The 21,098-nt window shown below is 43.1% G+C and overlaps 1 protein-coding gene across 1 annotated transcript in view; it reads left to right on the top strand.

Moving 5' to 3' along the window:
* COL22A1 (collagen type XXII alpha 1 chain) overlaps positions 1-21,098 on the top strand; it is a 273,483-nt gene that overhangs the window by 50,807 nt on the left and 201,578 nt on the right. The window contains exons 2-3 of the mRNA XM_060681819.2: positions 4,291-4,460; positions 9,467-10,033. Coding sequence (XP_060537802.2) covers positions 4,373-4,460; positions 9,467-10,033 — 655 coding nt within the window. The 5' untranslated portion in view covers positions 4,291-4,372. The remainder of the gene's footprint in view (positions 1-4,290; positions 4,461-9,466; positions 10,034-21,098) is intronic.

The following is a 21,098-nucleotide window of genomic DNA, read 5'->3' as shown; positions in this document are numbered from 1 at the left end:
ATTTAGAAACCCAGCATAGTAAGACATTTCCTGCCAGATGTGCTACCTGCACTGAGGCTAGGAATAGTTCATTTCTCTCTTTACTGACACTTCTATTGAATAAATATTCTCAATGGTTTGGAGCAGGTGTGAAATCCAGCAGGTTCTGACAGGTTCTGGAGAACCAGTAGTGGAAATTTTGAGTAGTTCAGAGAACCAGCAAATACCACCTCTGGCTGGCCCCAGAGTGGGGTGGGAATGGAGATTTTGCAATATCTTTCCCCCAGGAGTGGGAAGAGAATGGGGATTTTGTAATATCATTCCCCTGGAGTGGGGAGGGAATGGAGATTTTGCAGTATCCTTCCCCTGCCAGCCCACCAAGCCACGCCCACCAAGCCACACCACACCCAACAAACCACACCCACAGAACTGGTAGTAAAAAAAATTGGATTTCACCACTGATTTGGAGCCAACTTTATCCTTGATAGAAATTGCCATTAAAAAAAATCTATGATTCTTAACTCACTTTCCTACCAAGAGATGGACAAACCTGTATTTGAAAACCCTTCAAAGGTGTAGCTGTAAGAAACAAAACAAAAAAACACAGACATACAACTAGGGCTCCAAACTTGGTTTCCATTGAATAAGCAAAATTCCTTTACTCATCAAAACCTAGCCCCAAATGGAAGGATTTCTGTGGGATCCTTGAAATTCTCTGAACTTGATTGTTTTCTTGCAGATAACAAAATAACAGAGTTGGAAGGGACCTTGGAGGTCTTCTAGCCCAACCCCCTGCTCAGGCAGGAAACCCTATACCATTTCAGACAAATGGTTGTCCAATCTCTTCTTAAAAACTTCCAATGTTGGAGCATTCACAACTTCTGGAAGCAAGTTGTTCTACTGATTAATTGTTCTAACTGTCAGGAGATTTCTCCTTAATTCTAGGTTGCTTCTCTCCTTGATTAGTTTCCACCCATTGCTTCTTGTTCTGCCTTCGGGTGCTTTGGAGAATAGCTTGACTCCCTCTTCTTTATGGCAACCCCTGAGATATTGGAACACTGCTATCATATCTCCCTTAGTTCTTCTTTTCATTAAACTAGACATACCCAATTCCAGCAACCATTCTTTATATGTTGTAGCCTCCAGTCCCCTAATCATCTTTGTTGTCCTTCTCTGCACTCTTTCTAAAGTCTCAACATCTTTTTTATATCATGGCGACCCAAAACTGGGTGCAGTATTTGAAGTGTGGTCTTACCAAGGCATTATAAAGTGGTATCAACACTTCATGGGATCTTGATTCTATTCCTCTGTTAATGCAGCCTAGAACTGTGTTAAGTAATATCAGTGGTAGAAGGATTTTTCCCCGCCACTGTAGAGAGCACCAACATGAAGACACTAATGAGACCTTCCTCATGTTCCTTGTAAAGTTTCTCTGATAACAGAGGGTGGAGTGAAGAACTTCTCCACCAAATTCTACCACCCAAACTGATTGCTAGAGAAGAATGTAACCCCACACTGATTCCCAGTAATTCAAAGAAACAAGAGAATTGCTACTGCAATCTACTTGAAATGTTTCTGCCAGTTCAGCTCAGAAAGAGCTACTGTAAATAGACCCAAGTCTCCACAGAAGAAGACAGAAAAGCCCTGAGGATAATTTCCAAACTTCTTTCTTCAACAGTCTTCTGTTCTTTTCCCATAATCTTCTCCCTGTGGTCCTTCAACAAAGACCTACTCTTTCAAAACCAGTAACTTTGCAGTTGCTATGTCTGTATATAAAGTCCAACCACGTCCGTTGGAAAGGATTGACAATATTCCCTTTCTTCTTAATCTCACCTTTTGGGGGTGATTATCAAGGAACAAGGTATCCCATGAGAAAGCCACACAGCTGAAAATTGCTTCATGTACAAATGCTTTTGTGCGAGGTTCACTTTTGTTGTTCAGTCGCTACATCGTATCTGACTCTTCACGACCCCATGGATCAGAGCATGCCAGACTACCCTGTCCTCCATTGTCTCCTGCAGTTTGCTCAAATTCATGTTCATTGCATCAGTGACACTGTCTAACCATCTCATCCTCTTTTCCTTTGGCCTTCCATCTTTCCCAACATCAGGGTCTTTGCCAATGATGCCTCTCTATTCATTTGGTGGCCAAAGTATTTCAGGTTTAGTTTTGGTATCTGAGGTTCACTTTTGGCTATATTTATATTAGAAACATGAGGTAGCTAAAACCCACTAAGAAAAAAATAGTAAAACAACATATTCATTTGAAACCAGAAATATTCTTGTTGGGTATTATACCGGATAAGTACAATAAAGGGAATGCATATTTGATTTTACATGTACTGACTGCAGCTAGAATTGTATTTGCACAATAATGGAAAAGTGAAGAAATCCCAACAGATGAAAATGTGATTTTATAAATATTAGAATGTGCAGAAATGGATAGGCTTACAATTAAGGAAAAGAAAGAAACTGAATACTTTTTGATCTGGGACTTATTTTACCAATGGTTAGATGATAAAAACAGGCGTTAGAAACAGGGAAATATAAGCAAAGGATCAGTGATATAAAGGAGGTATATTAAAATGGTTAAGTAAACATCATCATCATTATTAATATTATTACAATCAATACTAATGTAACAAACACTGTTGTAAATATTTTGATTACTATTTCCTAAAACTATTTGTAGTCAGACAACACACTGTTTAATTGAAAATGGAATTTTTATATGTTTTGAAATAAAAAACTTGGGGGGAGGGAAAGAAAGAAAACTCATGAGACTAAATTCAAGAGAGAGCAGGAGTAGTTTTTATTTCTTGTGATATGAATATTTCACCATTAAAATCATGGGCACTCCAAAAGCAAGGTAAGAAAATAGTTCATAATATAGCTAACGGCAAGTCACCACATACTAATTAATGGATTCTAAGCCTTCAATCCTAAATTAATTCCACACCGATAAAATAATGATGGTCTTACCAACATTAGTACAGAGTTTGGGGGAGCTGTGTCATAGCTGTTACATGTTGTTCTGCCCCAGCTACGGACCCCAAAGAACGCAGCACACACAAAGTCCATTCAAACCTTAATTTACTGAATAAACCAGTCTTTTATAACAACCAGTCTTAACAGCTGTCAAGAATTCAAAGAATAATAACTGAAAGCTTACCATGGTTGGCAGAATGCCCAGAAGCAATTTGCAGGAAGCTGATAAGATAAGCAAGACAAGACACGAAGGTATGTGACCGAAGTTGTTCCCTACAACTTGCTTCAGTCGGCGTTCCTCCTTAAATAGGCTAAGGGAGTGGCCAATTATCCCCAAGCCTTACTCTCGGGGAGACCTCCTCCTGAGGAGCCACTCCTGCCTTTTGGCAGCTCTGTGCGCCCGTGCATCGAGAAGAGGCTCCTCCTCTTGTCCTCTTCACTTAAGGGATCTTCTGGAGGTTCTCATGGCCCTGGCTGAATCCCTGCCTCTGGCACCACATCTTCTCCAGCCTCCTCATTGTCCGACTCGAGTGCCAGCTGCATAGGCTGCTGGCGCAGCACCACACCAGCCTCCTCACTGTCTGAATCAGCTACTAGCTGCACAGGCCACGTACGGGCCACAACACATGTTCATTTTGTATGGGTGATCTTCCTTCCCTCGTTCTTATGCTTCCTTCAAAGGGTGTGCCTGCTTTCCCTCAAGATCTGCAAGCAGAGACCACTAGAAACACAGCTTCAAAGTGTTTCCAGAATGAAGCCGCTGGCTATCTTTCCCAATAGGTCCACAGACCCTAGTGACTTCTGCCTGAGTTGTTATCTAAACATAGTTACTTCTAGACAACATGATTAAGTCAGTATGCTGTGTTTTCACAACTTTCGTATCAGGTAGCTCCAGTAGAATGTCCCTCCTTTCCATGAAAATCAACTGTTGTATACTGAGAATCCTTCAAAAAAACTCAGAGCAAAGAGAAACCAAGGGAAATAATGTACCTTTGGACAATCATATCTGATATTTTGAGAAATTTCCTGACAGTTAGAACAATTAATCAGTGGAACAACTTGCCTCCAGAAGTTGTGAATGCTCCAACACTGGAAGTTTTTAAGAAGAGACTGGACAACCATTTGTCTGAAGTGGTGTAGGGTTTCCTGCCTGAGTAGGGGGTTGGTCTAGAAGACCTCCAAGGTCCCTTCCAACTCTGTTATTCTATTCTATTCTCCCTATTTTCTGGGTGCTACCCTTTTAAGTGGGGATTTCTTAGTTGAAGAATTTCGTTACATTATTCTCATGTCTCTCTCTCTTTCTTTTTAAATCTCCTTTTCTCAGGCATGGATTTGTAGAAGAATTCCATATACTAAAGAGGAGAATAATAAAAAAAAGTTGTGTCATCTCTGGGAAGTGAGAAGAAATGCCTCCTGTAGGAAGATACTTGATCACTTCCATCTTGGCGCTACTTCTTCTCTGGGGTGGAGAGAAGATTAAAGCTCACAGGGCAGGTAAGTACCGGTATTGGTGACAAGAAATTTTCATTTAAGAGGGGCTTTACTTGGGATCTTATAAAAAAAAAGTTCTGAAAATTACAGCAGGCAATACACATAGAGATGTTCTATATCTTCAATTTACAACAATTCCTTTAGTGCAAGGGTCCTCAAACTATGGCCCGGGGGCCGAATATGGCCCGCCAAACCCATTAATCAGGCCCGCGTAGGACCATGAGGCTGCTCCGCCCACATCACTCCACCTACCCGCTGGCCCCCACCCGCCTTCTGGAGGCTGAGGCCAAAAACGGGATGCGTGGAGGCCTCACGAGGCCAAAAATGGACCCATTTTGGGCAACAGAGTGGTACTGGAGTGGTACTATTACCCTCCCCAGTCTCCAGAGAGAGAGAGAGATGGAGGGAGGGAGGGAGAGAGAGAGACACACACAGGGGGGAGGGAAGGGGGAGGGAGACACCCCCCACCCCCCCACCCCCCCACATACACACAAACAGAAGTCCCTCACCTGCCCCCAAGGCAGCCACATCCCTTCACTAACCTGTTTTCCACCCCCAGGAGCATAACAAATTAAAGTTTAATTTGTGTGTATTGTTTAATGGACTGCTAAATTGGCCACGCCCATCCAGTCACATGACCACCTAGCCACACCCAGCCAGCTGGTCCCGCCCCCAACAGTCTGAGGGACCGTGAATTGGCCCCCTGTTTAAAAAGTATGAGGACTCCTGCTTCAGTGACTGTTCGAAGTTACTGGAAAAAGTGGTTTTTCACACTTAATAACTGTTGCAGCATCCCCATGGTCACGTGGTCGAAATTCAAATCTTAGCAATGCATAAAGATGATATAGAAAGTACGTTCAATTGAAAATGACATATATATTTATAAATACGATAAAACTTGTTAAAGGATAGACATAATTAACATCGATTTAATCTATTCTTAATATATATAGTATGAAGAATAGATTAAATCGATGTTAATGAAGAACAAAAATAGAATATAGTAAAAGATACTATATATTTAAAGATGTACGTAAAATGTATAAAATAATAGGCCATAGATTGGAATTATGAAATTTGAATTGTTACCGATAGTTGAAAACTGAAAAAATAGAAATATGCTTTTAAAACTAAAAAAGGTTGAATGAAGAGTATTAAAAAAAAAAAAATCAAATGCTTGGCAACTGGTCCATATTTATGGCGGTTGCAGTGTCCCAGGGTCATGTGATCCCTTTTTGCGACCTTCTGACCAACAAAATCAGTGAGGAAGCCAGATTCGCTTAACAACCCTGTTGCCAATTTAACAAGCACAGTGATTGGTTTAGCAACTGTGGCAGGAAAAATCTCAAAATGAGGCAAAACTCACTGAACAACTGCCTCGCTTCACAACTGAAATGTTGGGCTCCATTGTGGTTGTAAATCGAGGACTACCTGTTTGGCCTCAGCATTATTTATTGCTCTTGAGCAGTGGTGAAATCTAAAATTTGTTACTACCAGTTCTGTGGGCGTGGCTTGGGGGGGTAATGTGACTGGGTGGGCGTGGCCAATTTTGTTTTTTTTACTTTTAAAACCATTTTTTCTACAACTTCTTCGGCGAAGAAGTTGTAAAAAAATGCTTTCAAAAGGCTCTGACGATCCCAGCTGAGTTGCCTGATGGCAGAAACTTTTTTTTCTTTTAAAAGCCTTTGACGATCCCAGCTGAGCCGCACGATCATCAGAGGCTTTTTTTTTTAACTTTTAAAAGCATTTTTTCGGCCAAAGAGGTTGTAGAAAAAATGCTTTTAAAAGTTAAAAAAAAGCTTCTGAGGATTGTGCGGCTCAGCTGGGCAATGGGGGGGGGGGCAGGAATTTTTGCTACCGGTTCTCCTAACCACCCGCCTCCATCGCTACTGGATCGGGCGATCCGGTCCGAATCGGGAGCATTTCACCCCTGCTCTTGAGCGAAGAACATATGCTCTGCTTAGATGCACCAATTGGAAATATTGAAAAAGCATTTGTTTTTGTTTTTTTCATAAATTCATTTCATTTCATTTTTCATCAATTCCATTTATGGGAGCAAAGTGAAACTGTCTCTGCTGCTTAAAAATGGAGAATAACTTCCTCCTTTAATCGGCCACTTTTGAAATCATTGCTGAATACAGAGTACCAGAGTTGGAAGGGACCTTGGAGATCTTCTAGTCTAGCCCCATATTGTGTGTGAAGCTCAGGGTGGCCTCTTTGTTAAATCGTTCCAAAACACCAAGGTTTGAAAGAAAGAAAGAAAGAAAATATCCAATTTGATTTGATGGATGACATTTGGCAGATCGGATTCTTTCAGTGATTCAGTTCAAAGGGTTGTTTGGAAAAGACGATTGGGTCGAATTGTTTTCAGATCCATTTTGCAGCTTGCCAAATTCTTCTAGAAACGCTTGCTCAAAGTGAGAGTTTCATCAAGGACTTTCGCATGAATATCCTAGCTGAACGCCACTGAACATGACAAAACTTGCTTGGAGAAGAATGCTTGCAAATACCGTTGTAGCTCTCACGTACTAGCTACACAACCCCTGCAATTTTGAAGCATTTTTTGAAATGAATAAAATTACAGATTAACAGAGTTGGAAGGGACCTTGTAGGTCAACTAGTCCAAGCAGGAGACCTTACACCATTTCTGACACATGGCAGTCTAATCTCTTCTTGAAAGTCTCAAGTGATGATGCTCCCACAACTTCCTAAGGCAACTTCTGTTCCATGGGTTGATTGTTCTCACTGTCAGAAAATTTATCCTTATTTCTAGGTTGAATCTCGCCTTGGTCAGTTTCCATCCATTATTCCTTGTCTGGCCTTCAGGTCTTTGGAAAATAGCTTGATTCCTTCCTCTGTGGCAGCCCCTCAAATATTGGAAAATTGCTATCATGTCTCCCCTGGTCCTTCTCTTCGCTAGACTAGCCATGCCCAGTTCCTGCAACTGTTCATCGTATGTTTCAGCTAATCATTTTGGTTGCTCTTCTCTGCACTCTTTCTAGAGTCTCAACATCTTTTTTATAGTGTGGTGACAAAAACTGGATGCAGTACTCTAGGTGTGGTCTTATTAAGGCTTTATAGAATAGTTTTAGTTCGTTTTAATCTTGGAGCTAAATTATTGATTCATATAAAGGATATGTCCAATCTCAGTCATCCCTAGCAAGACTTCAGATGTGATAAACATTCATCCTGCTATTTATTTATTTAAATGGGCTGCCTGACTTTGGGCAGTAGAAAACAACGACAAATAAAATAGAAGAATACAAAGAGCTCATGAAAGAGATATCCAGAAAAAGAACACCCAGCTATACAGGTAGTCTCAATTAATGACCACAATTAAACCCAAAATTTCCACTGGTAAGCAAAATAGTTGTTAAGTGAGCTTTGCCGCATTGTACAATCTTTCTTGCCACCGTCGCTAAGTGAATCACTCCATCGTTAAGTTAATACAATGGCTGTTCAGTGAATCTGACTTCTCCATTGACTCTGCTTGTCTCAAGGTCACAAAAAAGGGATCATGTGATCCCAAGACATTGCAACCATCATAAATATGAGTCAGTTGCCAAGCATCCAAATTTTGATCATACTGCTATAGGGATGCTACATTAGTTGTAAATGTGAAAAGTTATCATAGATCACTGTTTTCACTGCTGTTGTGACTTTGAATGGTCACTAAGAAAATGGTTGTAAGTTGAGGACTATCTGTACTTCAAAAGCTACTTTCCTACCGGGATCCACCAACTAGTCTAGAACATGAGTCTCCAACCATGGCAACTTTAAGCCTGGCGGACTTCAACTCCCAGAATTCCCCAGCCAGCTGATATGATAACCGTTTTCCGATATTTGAGGGGCTGCCACAGAGAGGAGGGGGTCAAGCTGTTTTCCAAAGCACCTGAAGGCCAGACAAGGAATAATGGATGGAAACTGACCAAGGAGAGATTCAACCTAGAAATGAGGAGGAATTTTCTGACTGTGAGAACAATCAACCGATGGAACAGAAGTTGCTTTCGGAAGTTGTAGGGGCTTCATCACTTGAGACTTTCAAGAAAAGATTGGACTGCCATTTGTCACAAATGGTGTAGGGTCTCCTGGTTGAGTGGGAGGTTGGACTAGATGATCTATAAGGTCCCTTCCAACTCTGTAAATCTGTTAAAAACTGTGGAAGGCAAATGTTATAGTGCCTCCATTCCAGTACAAATGGAATTCACACCCAGCTAAATTTATGGTCTATTTGTTGAAATACATGTTTCTGAGGACATAGTTTGTAAACCCATATTTAGCTACTGCATATTGAGTAATACATACAGAGGGGGAGAGATGCTTCTCCTGATAAAATAACGATTCTGAATATTTTTCACTCAGTGAGTCATCCACATGCCAGGTTTTGTTTTTAATCTTGTTTTCTGAAAACTTCTGACTGGCGTTTTTTAAAGAAACAAAACAACAACAGTTTTCCAGACTAATGATTAATAAAATATAACAGGCCTGGTTAAGAGAGAATATGTAGAACTGTGGAAACAGCGTGACTGGGTCGAAGGCAGATAATCTGATATGCCCAGGCATTTTCAGCTTGTGGCATATTAAAGGGGAAAGGAAGGCGGGAGAACAGAGCATAGTCTGTTGGGAGTTTCTTTCTTTCTTTCTTTTTCTTTTTTTTTTTAAGTTGCCTCATAGACATGCAAACGGAGTAGACAAAGGGGGCTGAGCCAAAACAGCAGCCGCAAGGGAGAGAGAGAGAAGTTGGGGGGAGAGAAAGTTTGCAAAACACAGCAAAAAGCTGGATTCGGAACTCGTTTTAGACACCGCCATTAAGACGGGACCTCTAAGAAAATACTTAGCAGAGGGTCTTCCAGGTGAAACATGTTCAATGCTTTGGAGAAAGAAAGAGCCGCTGAGTCATTTGTTCAGGTAGACTTTGCTATGTTGGAGAGAAATGTCTATGAATCTTGCCCTTCTCCTGGCTGCCTTTCTCGCCCGTGTCTCAGGAGCCTCTCGTGTTTCCCTCGCAGGTTGTAAAAATGTTCACTATGACTTGATCTTCTTGCTGGACACTTCCTCCAGCGTGGGCAAAGAAGACTTTGAGAAGGTCCGCCAATGGATAGCCCACCTGGTGGACACTTTTGAGATCGGACCAGACAAAACCCGTGTTGGGGTCGTCCGGTACAGTGATCAACCAGCCACTGAGTTCGACCTTGGAAGTTATGGGACTCAGCAAGAGATCAAAGAAGCTGCAAAGGGCATCAAATACTACGGAGGGAACACAAACACTGGAGATGCCCTGCGGTACATCAATAGTTACAGTTTTTCCGCACAGGCCGGCGGGAGGCCAAATGATAACGCCATCAAGAAAGTTGTGATCCTCCTGACGGATGGCAGGAGCCAAGATTACGTCTTGAGTCCTGCCACGGCAGCGCATAAGGCCGGCATCCGGATTTTTGCGGTGGGTGTCGGGGATGCCCTTAAAGAAGAACTGGATGAAATTGCTTCTGAGCCAAAATCGGCCCACGTCTTCCATGTCTCTGATTACAACGCTATTGATAAGATACGGGAGAAGCTGAGAAGAAGGCTTTGCGAGAGTAAGTAAATAAACCATGGACCAAGAAATTGTGGGAAGGTGCATTGGTTGGTTTAATGAAGAGTAAGCCTATGAATTTTAGCGCTCTCTCTCAGTGTGGGAAAAGGACTGTGTTCCCAAAAGCCTCATCAGTAAAATTAGACCGTCCATTAGTAAATGTATTGCAAAATTCATGCCTTGGTTATTTATGTAGCCATTTAAAATGGCGAGTTTCCTTTCTGCAGGGAAACAAAGAGAAGTGTTCTCTATGGAGATTCTTAATCATCCAGGTCGTGGTTGTCCCAAAAGTGCTTTTTCCAAAAAGCAACGAGATTTTCTTGTTTTTTTTTTCTTTGAAAATGTTTTGCTTCCCATCCAAGAAGCTTCTTCACTTCTGACTTCAGTGAGAACTGAAGAAGCTTCTTGGATGTGAAGTGAAATGTTTTCAAAGAGGAAAAAAAAAAACCCAAGAAAATCCAGTTGCCTTATTTTGGGAAATGCACCTTTGAGACAAACTGAAGTGTTTTGCTTCAAAGTTTAGAGAGAAATGTCATTATGGATACTTCTGGATATTCTTAACTGGGGAGAGCCCAGTTTGGCTTTCTTTCTTCACCTTTCAGATTTTATCAGGATAAAGTTTGAGAAAATCTTCTTTTCAAGGAACTGACCAAAATATTGACTAGATTAAAGGCTTGAGGGAGAGTTGGCTGGATAATCTTCATGAGCTTTCTCTTTGGATGTTATCCATTGATTATATAATGGAGAGCATTGTAATTTGTATTTTTTTTTCTTTAGAAAGGAATAAGCACTGATATGACTGAGTAACAATTGAACAATAACACAAGTAGGTTCCTATAGTGACTTTGCTCAGATACTTCCTTTTGGGTAATGTGTGCTTGAAGTTAGAAGCTTGGAGATGCTTGAAGATGAGAACTTTGGTGTGGCATTTAAGGTAAAGGTAAAGGTTCCCCTTGCACATATGTGCTAGTCGTTCCTGACTCTAGGGGGCGATGCTCATCTCCATTTCAAAGCCGAAGAGCCAGCGCTGTCCGAAGACATCTCCGTGGTCATATGGCCGGCATGACTCAACGCCAAAGGCGCACAGAACGCTGTTCCCTTCCCACCAAAGGTGGTCCCCATTTTACTACTTGCATTTTTTACGTGCTTTCGAACGGCTAGGTTGGCAGAAGCTGGGATGAGTCAGAGGAGCTCACCCAGTTACGCGGCACTAGGGATTCGAACAGCTGAACTGCCGACCTTTCGATCGACAGGCTCAGCATCTTAGCCACTGAGCCACCACATCCCTCGGTGCGGCATTTAGAAGAACCAATAAGCTCTCCCCAGCCTTTACGCCATTCATGGGTATCTATCAGCTTATAATTACAAAATCAAGATAGTGGCTGCAATGACATGATTGAAGCTCCACTTAGTTTTTCTCTGTTGTGCTTCATAACCGTTGAGCTAAAATTAATGTAGCACATAAAAAGTAGGCAGGGCTTTGTTCACACCATTGCAGCCACCATCTTGGCTGGAGGCTAAAACATATGAAGGATGTTTCATATGTTTTCAGGGGACTGGAGGCTAAAACATATGAAGAACGGTTGCAGGAACTGGGTATGTCTAGTTTAATGAAGACAAGGATTAGGGGAGACATGATAGCTGTGTTCCAATATGTTAGGGGTTGCCACAAAGAAGAGGGAACCAAACTATTCTCCAAAACACCTGAGGGCAGGACAAGAAGTAATGAGTGGAAACTAATCAAGGAGAGAAGCAACCTAGAACTAAGGAGAAATTTCCTGACAGTGAGAACAATTAATCAGTGGAACAACTTGCCTCCAGAAGTTGTGAATCCTCCAACACTGGAAATTTTTAAGAAGATGTTGGAAAACCAATAAAGGGCCTGGTGGTTCAGCAGACTAAAAAGCATTGTGATTAACACCAGCTGTCTGCAATTACTGTAAGTTTGAATCTCACCAGGCTCAAGGTTGACTCAGCCTTCCATCCTTTCTAAGATAGGTAGAATGAGGACCCAGTTTGTGGGGGCAATAAGCTGACGTTGTATAAATAAACAAAAGTATGAAGGCTATTGCTTAACGCATTGTAAGCCGCCCTGAGTCTCCAGAGAAGGGCGGCATACAAATCAAATAATAATAAAAAAAAAGCATTTGTCTGAAGTGGTGTAGCGTTTTCTGCCTGGGCAGGGGGTTGGACTAGAAGACCTCCAAGGTCCCTTCTAACTCTGTTATTCTATTCTATTTTATTGGCTGTTTTGACCTCACCCTGCAGACCACCTTCATGCCACCGATAAACAACCATGCAGCTGCATGAAAACCGTAGCAAGTAGTTTGCTGGATAGGAATAATCCACGTTCTGTAGAAGCCTGCTGATGAATGGTGACCAGTGACAGAAACATCTCTAGGTTGGATCGTGGATATTCTGCAGCTAAGCAGTTGATTGACAGACTGACAGTTTTATTGCACTTGGACAACTGTTTTCCTCATTGCAATAATGACTTGTGGTTTGACAGGCAGCCAGAGAAAAAAGGATTTAAAAAGAAAAGAATGCGTGAGTGTATGTGTGTATTTGCAGACGTTCATTCTCTTATGTGGCACGTTCTGTGCTTTTGATCTACGTTAAGGTAAAGGTAAAAGGTAAAAGTTCCCCTTGCACGTATGTGCTAGTCGTTCCCGACTCTAGGGGGCGGTGCTCATCTCTGTTTCAAAGCCGAAGAGCCAGCGCTGTGCGAAGACGTCTCCGTGGTCATGTGGCCAGCATGACTCAATGCCAAAGGTGCACAGAACGCTGTTATCTTCCCACCAAAGGTGGTCCCTATTTTTCTACTTGTATTTTTTACGTGCTTTCGAACTGCTAGGTTGGCAGAAGCTGGGATGAGTAACGGAAGCTCCCCCCGTTACGAGGCACTAGGGATTCGAACCGCTGAACTGCCGAGCTTTCGATCGACAAGCTCAGCATCTTAGCCACTGAGCCACCGCGTCCCTCTTTGATCTACAATATGTTCAGTTTAATCCAGGGATCAACAGGTGGACAATTAGAGCCAGATTTTAGTTGATTAGCATGTTATCCAGATCTCATGTGACTCTGTACTTTAATCAAAGTTAACAACTTTGCCTGATATTTTTAAAACCAATAAGTCTTGAACCTAAATTTGTTTTAAACTCCCTTTGCATACCTAGTAGTGAGTAAATTGGATTGTCCGGCTAATTAATGTCCCTTACTCCTTTCCGTAGTGCAGCACGTTGCTCCTTTTGAAGCTGCTTTTGTTATTTGTGTTAGTTAAAATTACTGGGTTTATCCAGGGTCCTGAACTCTCCTTAGACCTCAAGAAGTTATACCCAAAGGCGAAACTTCCTACGGTACTCTCAAGCTACATGAAAATCTCCAGATGTTACACAATGGTGAGCCTGACTGACATTCTCATTTGATCGATGTCACACTTTGGCTGTGATAATACATCACTCTATGTTGGCGTTTACAACTCGAAGAGAGGAAAATAATAACCTTCTAGGGAATCCGGCGTTACAGATGAAAGGAAAATTATTTGCTGTCTTCTCACACACAATGATTCTGTCAAATATAATGATAACTCTACTTGCAATGCAGCTTGGATGCAATACAACAAGACTTAGCTGTTTTATCATTTTTCTCCCAAAAAGAATTGCAGCTTTTTTCTTTAAAATCCTTAATGATGTTACGGTCGTTGCTTTGGAACTTCATTTCAAGAAGTGATGTTCCCCCTCTGAACTGACTTTGTCTCCAGTGACATTCATATTTATCAAAACCTGAATATGTCTCATAGCGTAGTATTCATCTTATTTTTATGAGACAGAGAGGGGAAAAAAATTCTAGTCTATTATTTTCTGAATATGAGAAAAGATTTAATACTTTTCCACCAAAACCAGGTAATACTTTCAAACATATTGCTCTTTCTTCTAAATCTGTTTAAAATGTATACAGGCACTCCTTGACTTAGAACAGTTCATTTAGTGACCATTAAAGTTACTGAAAAAAGTGACTTATGACCAGGGGTGAAATCCAGCAGGTTCTGACAGGTTCTGGAGAACCGGTAGTGGAAATTTTGAGCAGTTCAGAGAACCAGCAAATACCACCTCTGGCTGGCCCCAGAGTTGGGTGGGAATGGAGATTTTGCGATATTCTTCCCCCAGGAGTGAGGAGGGAATGGGGACTTTGCAGCATCCTTCCCTGGAGTGGGGTGGGAATGGAGATTTTGCCGTATCCTTCCCCTGCCACACCCACCAAGTCACACCATGCCCACCAAGCCACGCCCACAGAACAGGTAGTAAAAAAAATGGATTTCACCACTGCTTATGACCATTTCTCACACTTACGACCATTGCAGCATTCCCATGGTTCATGAAATCAAAATTCAGATATTTGGTAACCGATTCATATTTATGACTATTGCACTGTTCCGGGGGGGGGGATGTCATGTGATCAACTTTTGTGACCTTCTGACAAACAAAATGAACGGGGAAGCCAGATTCACTTAACATGTTATTCACTTAACAGCTGCAATGATTCACTGAACAACAGTGGCAAGAAAGGTCACAAAATGGGGCAAAACTCACTTAGACTCCAAGGCAAGTAGGTTCCTCAAAGAACAGGTTGATTGGATAGATCATATTGGCACAGGCTGATGAAAACCGACTCTAAAGGTTCCTGTGGATTTCATCTAATTAAAAGTAAAAGTTTTTCCCCCTTTCCCAATAAATTAGTCACATGGTCCAATCAAGGTGCTGTCCGGTTGCTTGGAAACTTCACTCCCCCTCTCTTCAGCAACCTGTGAGAATGTCCTTGGTTCTCAGGGGAAACCAGTGGTGAAATCCAACTTTTTTTACTACTGGTTCTGTGGGCGTGGCTTGGTGGGCGTGGCAGGGGAAGGATACTGCAAAATCTCCATTCCCATCCCACTCTGGGGCCAGCCAGAGATGGTATTTGCCAGTTCTCCGAACTGCTCAAAATTTCTACTACCGGTTCTCCAGAAACTGTCAGAACCTGCTGGATTTCACCCCTGGGGGAAACTATTTTATTTTGGCTACAAAACCCCAACTATCTCTATTTCCCCTTCCCTATCCCTCATCACCATTGTGGAACACTGAAGCCTCCAAGATGGCCTCAGTCAGGCCAGCTTCAGAGGTGACACTACCTGTATTTATTTATTTGAATGTATAGCCCAGTGATGGCTAACCTTTTTGCCGTCGCGTGCCAAAAGCGGGGAGAGTGGGGGGGGATTGCACGTGCGAGTGCCCAAACCCATTATTCAATGCGCCCCATCCCCCCACGCATGCCTGCGTGACCCCCCCCCCGCTCTCCCCCCACTTTTGGCACGTGATGGCCCTGTAGGCCCGGTAGGCCCATTTTTTCCCTCTCCCCAGGCTCCAGAGGCTTTCTAGGAATCTGGGGAGGGCAAAAACAGCCTTCCCCAACCCCCGGAGGCCCTCCGGAGGCCCAGAAACAGCCCATTTCCTGACTTCCGGTGGGCCCGGAAGGCCTGAAAATCAGTTGGCCAGCGCACACATGCGTGATGGACAGAGGTAGGGCAATGCTTGCGTGCCCACCGATATGGCTCCATGTGCCACCTGTGGCACTCGTGCCATAGGTTTGCCATCACGGGTATAGCCCATCCATCTCCATGGTAAGATGACTCTGGGCAGCATATTAAAAATGTTTGCAACTGAAAAGCACAAGTTTTAAAAATGTGCTTTAAATGCATCTGAGATATTCCCCACCCCCCACTTCAGAGGTGGGTTTCAGCAGGTTCTGACAAGTTCTGGAAAACCGGTAGCGGAAATTTTGAGTAGTTCGGAGAACCGGTAGTAAAAATTCTGACTGGCCCCATCTCCATCTATTCTCTGCCTCCCAAGTGCCAGCTGGTCAGAAGGAAATGGAGATTTTACAGTATCCTTCCCCTGCCACGCCCACCTAGCCACGCCCACCAGGCCACACCCACAGAACCGGTAGTAAAAAAAAATTGAAACCCACCAGTGCACTGTACCTATATTCTTTTGTATTGCAAAGGACATTCCATTAGCAGTTTTACCGCTGTCTCGATTCCAGAAAACCATTTCATGAACCAAGACTGGTGATCAGAAATACTCCTTTTGAATTAATATATAATTGTTCTTGTTAGAAAATGCAAAAAAATAAAAAAAATCTGTAACCACTCCGGCAGTTATTTTTATGGTTAGTGAGGGAAAAAATGAGTGATCTTCTGCAAACAATGCTTGCCTTTATATTCCATCCACCCTTCATCTCCAGGGCTGGCACCCACAATTCCAGAATCCATGCCATGTCGAAAACTGGGTGGTTATTATGTATCTATTTATCTAGTGATTTATCAAGTTATTTCTCAGATACCGAGAAACAAAAACCCACACAAGTCTGAAACTTCTCTGAAGATCTTTGTCTGCTTTCCATGCCTCTGAATGGCTTTTCCTTTCCTGACTGCATTTCATCCTTCTGACGCTTTGAAGTCTGTGAAAAACCTTCTCATGTTAGCTCACTCCAAAAAAATAGACAAGAATCTGGAAAATGTATTTCTGCAATGCTGCCAGATGTTTGGGTGTCGTAGGCACTAGATCCGTGATGGCGAATCTGGAGCCATATCTGTGGGCACACGAGCTCAGCTCTGGCTCACACAGCTGATTTTTGGGCCTTCTGGGCCCACTGGAAGTCGGGAAATGGGCTGTTTCCGGCTTCTGGAGGGCCTCTGGGGTGTGTGTGGGGGGAAGGCCGTTTTCACCCTCCCCAGGCTCTTAGAAAGGCTCTGGAGCCTGGGGAGGGCAACAAATGGGCCTTGCAGTCCCACTGGAAGTCGGGAAATGGGCCATTTCCAGTCTCCAGAGGGCCTCTGGGTGCTGGGTAATGCCGTTTTCACCCGCCCCAGACTCTAAGAAAGTCCCTGGAGCCTGGGGAGGGCGAAAAATGGGCCTACCAGCCCCACCGGGCCATCATGTACCAAAAGCGGGAGGAGCATGGGGGGTTGCATGTGCATATACGGGGCGCTTTGAATTATGGGTGTGTGCACACGCATGCACAACCCCCCGTGTTCCCCCCGCTTTTGGCATGTGACTGCAAAAAGGTTAGCCATCACTGCACTGTTCCCATTCAGCTAGAAGTTGTTTGCTCATTAAAGGGGCAAATTCCCAGGGCCCTTTTGGAAAATCAAGTTAACATGCTTCCTTTTAAATTTCTCAGCCTGGAGGTTAGTAGGAATGGGAAAACTTAACATCCCTATTGTGCATGGCACGTAAACGTTTCTTATGGATGTGCCAATTTTTTATTTTTATTTTTCCTTTCTTTTATGTACTCCGAGAGCGTATGCACCAAGACAAATTCCTTGTGCGTCCAATCACACTTGGCCAATAAAATTCTTTTCTATTTTATTTATGATGAATCTTATGCACAAAAGCGGAAGGACACTTTGATCCCACAATGAATTAATGGCTGCAAAATTGATGTAACAGTAACAGACTTGGAAGGGACCTTGGAGGTCATCTAGTCCAACCCCCTGCTGATGCAGGAGACCTGGGATTCAAACTGCCAATCTTTCTGATCGACAAGCTCAGTGTTTTAGCCTCTGAGCCACCTAATCTATTTACCAAGTATTATCTGAAGACTAATTAACTTGCTCTAATTCAGCCTTGCCCAACTTGAGTGGCCTCCAATTCTGTGTGTTTGAACTTCAGTGTCTAGATGGTAGGATCATTGCTGAGAATTTTCAAAATTGACATTCACACCTTTGGAAGGTGTCCATTGGAAAGTTCCAAAATCTGAACTCTTTCATTTCACCATTCATTTCTTTCCAAGCAAGCCCATGATTTCCTCTTTTTTTATTTAAAAGAAACTGCTCTGTATTCTGGATCATTTGTGCATGAATCCCCCAATTTGTGCAGACAATTATCTTTGTGGAATCTCAAAACATTTTTCAAACAATGGAGTTAGCAGAGATCGCTAAATTGATTGCTTCGATTAAAGAAGAAGAAAAAAAAAAACCCCACAATTACTTTTGTTTCTACTTGGAAACCACTTCGGGACTTTATGATTGCGATGGACAAAAAATGACGCTTTGATTTTGGGTTTTGCTGCTTAGATCGGTTTGTTGTTATAGAAATGGCTAGTTTATATTACTATGTAAAAGTAAAATGTTGAGGTTTGTCCCTGGGGAAACCAGATTCACTTAATAACTGTGTTACCAATAACTGCAGTGAACTATGGCAAGAAAGGTCGCAAAATGAGGCAAAACCAGTGGTGGGATTCAGCCGGTTCGGGGCAGTTCGGGCAAATCGGTAGTTAAATTTATTTTATTTATTTTATTTTATTTTGAATTTGTATACCGCCCTTCTCCCTGAGGACTCAGGGCGGTGAACAGCCAAGTAAAAACATCAAGTACAAATATTAAAATACAATTAAAAGACATATATAAATTTGGCCCCATTAATTAAAAACAATAAACAAAACACTTAAAAACACTTAAAAAAATTAGGCCAGCCCGGCTTGCTGGAAAAGGAAGGTTTTAAGGGCACGGCGGAAGGCACCGAGGTCTTGGATTCTCCTTATCTCTGGGGGCAACTGATTCCAGAGGGTAGGTGCCCCCACAGAGAAGGCCCTCCCTCTGGGGGTCACCAGCCTACACTGTTTGGCTGATGGCACCCCGAGGAGGCCCTCTCTGTGGGAGCACACGGGTCGATGGGAGGTCGTCGGTGGCAGCAGGCGGTCTCGAAAATTGCTGGCTGGCCCCTCCTCTCCCCTTCCAGGAGTCCCCACGTGCCCCATTTTGCCTCCCAGGTAAGTGCAGGGAGGCCTCCTACGCCCAAAATGGGGCATGGGGGGGCATGCCTCCCCCCGTGGCCCGTTCTCACTCCCAGGAGGCTTCAGGGAGGCCTCCTAGGCCCAAAACAGGGCACGGGGGGGCACGTTCCCCCCACAGTCTGTTTTTGCTCCCGGGGGGGAGTGCAGCAGGCCGAGTGCAGCCTGTCGCACCCCCTGGCCATGCCCACCATGGCCACACCCACCCAGCCTGTCATTAGGGCAGAGAACGGATTGTTAAATGATTTGAATCCCACCACTGGAAAACTCACTTGACAGCTGTCTCGATTAGCAATAGAAATTTTGGGCTCAGTTGTATTCATAAATCAAGGACCACCTGTATTGCAAGAAAAATAAGGAGGTGTCAGGGTTCCTCCTTTTGCTGTCATCGTAAGGTTATTTCGGAATAAATGCTAAATTGATTTTTCCTTCCAAAATAGGCTTATGTTTAAATGCTGCTGGAATTGGGTGTAAATACAACATTCTGGAACACTGAAGAGACTGATTGCTTGTAACCACAAGAGGAATTAGCTTCCCTTTTTATAGCTTCAGCAAGAGTGGGACTCCTTCCCCCAATGTTATTTTGGTAAACCCACCTTACTTTGGTAAAATGAGATTTCTCCTTTCCCAAAAGGCAAATATCACCGGGACCACAGGAGTAACCAAATCTGCTATTCACCATGGGTGATTTAGCTAACCACTGGAGCAGAAACAGACCCTAGTTTTCAAACACCAGGGAAGGGTTCTTGCAACAAATTAGGGGTAGCAAACTGTGGCCTTTTGATCCACCTATTTGCGGTCTCTGAACCCCTCCAGGGGATACATATTACATGACTATAAGGCTCCCGGCGTTTTAGATGGGGAGGGAATAAACCCTGCACTCAAAATAGGATTGGCACGTGGGTAGATTGGGGAAGAGGGCGGAGAGGGAAAAAGGAAGAACTGCAGCTTAAAACCAGGAGGAAAACAAAAGTAGAGAGTTGGCTTCCTCTTTCAATAAGCTCATTATCTCCTTAAGTGCAGGCATCTGCTGTGGGCTACTAAGAAAGGCTGGGGGCTGCTTTCCGCCTCTAAAAATATGTTTCTCCATTTCTCTTTTAGGAACATATATTATTCTGCCTTTTTTTTTAATCTTTCCTAAAATAGTTATAGTCTTATTATTATTTATTGTCTAAATTATTATTTTTTTTGTCTGGAAATTTCTCCTTAGTTCTAGATTGGTTCTCTCTTTGATCAGTTTCCATCCATTGCTTCTTGTCCTGCCTTCAGGTGCTTTGGAGGACAAGACAATTAATTCATATGCATCAGAGGTGGGATTCAAAAATTTTACTACTGGTTCTGTGGGCATAGCTTGGTGGGCGTGGTTTGGTGGGCGTGGCAGGGGAAGGATACTGCAAAATCTCCATTCCCACTCCACTCCAGGGGAAGGTTACTGCAAAATCCCCATTTCCTCCCAATCAGCTGGGACTCGGGAGGCAATGAAGAGATTGGGGCAGGGCCAGTCAGAGGTGGTATTTACCGGTTCTCCGAACTACTCAAAATTTCCACTACCGGTTCTCCAGAACTGGTCAGAACCTGCTGAAACCCACCTCTGATATGCATGCTGCTTTTCATTTTTTGTTTAATTTTAATAACCTCCTGTTATTGGAGTTCAGTCCTCTAAGACAACTTTAGGATCCTGCTTTCTGTCCCAAGCTGATCTGGCAAGGAAGCGATCTTGATTGTTAGAAAAAGAAAATCCACACACACGCACACACATTGATTTTTTTTCACACTGATTTCTTCGCCTCCAGCATTCCAACTCCTCTAAAGGGAGTCTAGACTTGCAATTCTACCTCTTTGTTTATTCAATCAGTTCAAGTGAGTCAGGGTATCCAAGCAGCAGAAGGATGTGGTCAAAGAGACAGGGGGTGGTGATGGAAACGGCAGTCCTCTCTGCAGCAGTTTAGAAAGCAAGACGTGGATTTATATCGAGAGCGACAGGCAAGCTGGAAGCTTTCTTTGTAACATAAAGTCGTGGTGGAGGACTCCAGCGGCTGCAAGCTCAGAAGGTCTCCGATTTTGCTTTGTTGCAATACACAGGTGGGAGTTGGAGCAGGGAGGCCAAGGAAGGGTTTTACTCTCCACTGGGCTTCTGTAAGTGCTGGAGGCTTAAAGGCCATACACTGTCTAATTTTGCACCTTTTGTTTGTTTGTTTTTTTAACCCTGCATCCACAAGTCTCTGGAGAACCATCCGAGC

The sequence above is a fragment of the Pantherophis guttatus genome, chromosome 3, assembly GCF_059756535.1.
Source record: "Pantherophis guttatus breed Tessera chromosome 3, ASM5975653v1, whole genome shotgun sequence".
Taxonomy (NCBI): Eukaryota; Metazoa; Chordata; class Lepidosauria; order Squamata; family Colubridae; genus Pantherophis; species Pantherophis guttatus.
Note: the sequence above shows the minus strand (reverse complement) of the source record. Positions and strands in the feature narration are given on the sequence as shown.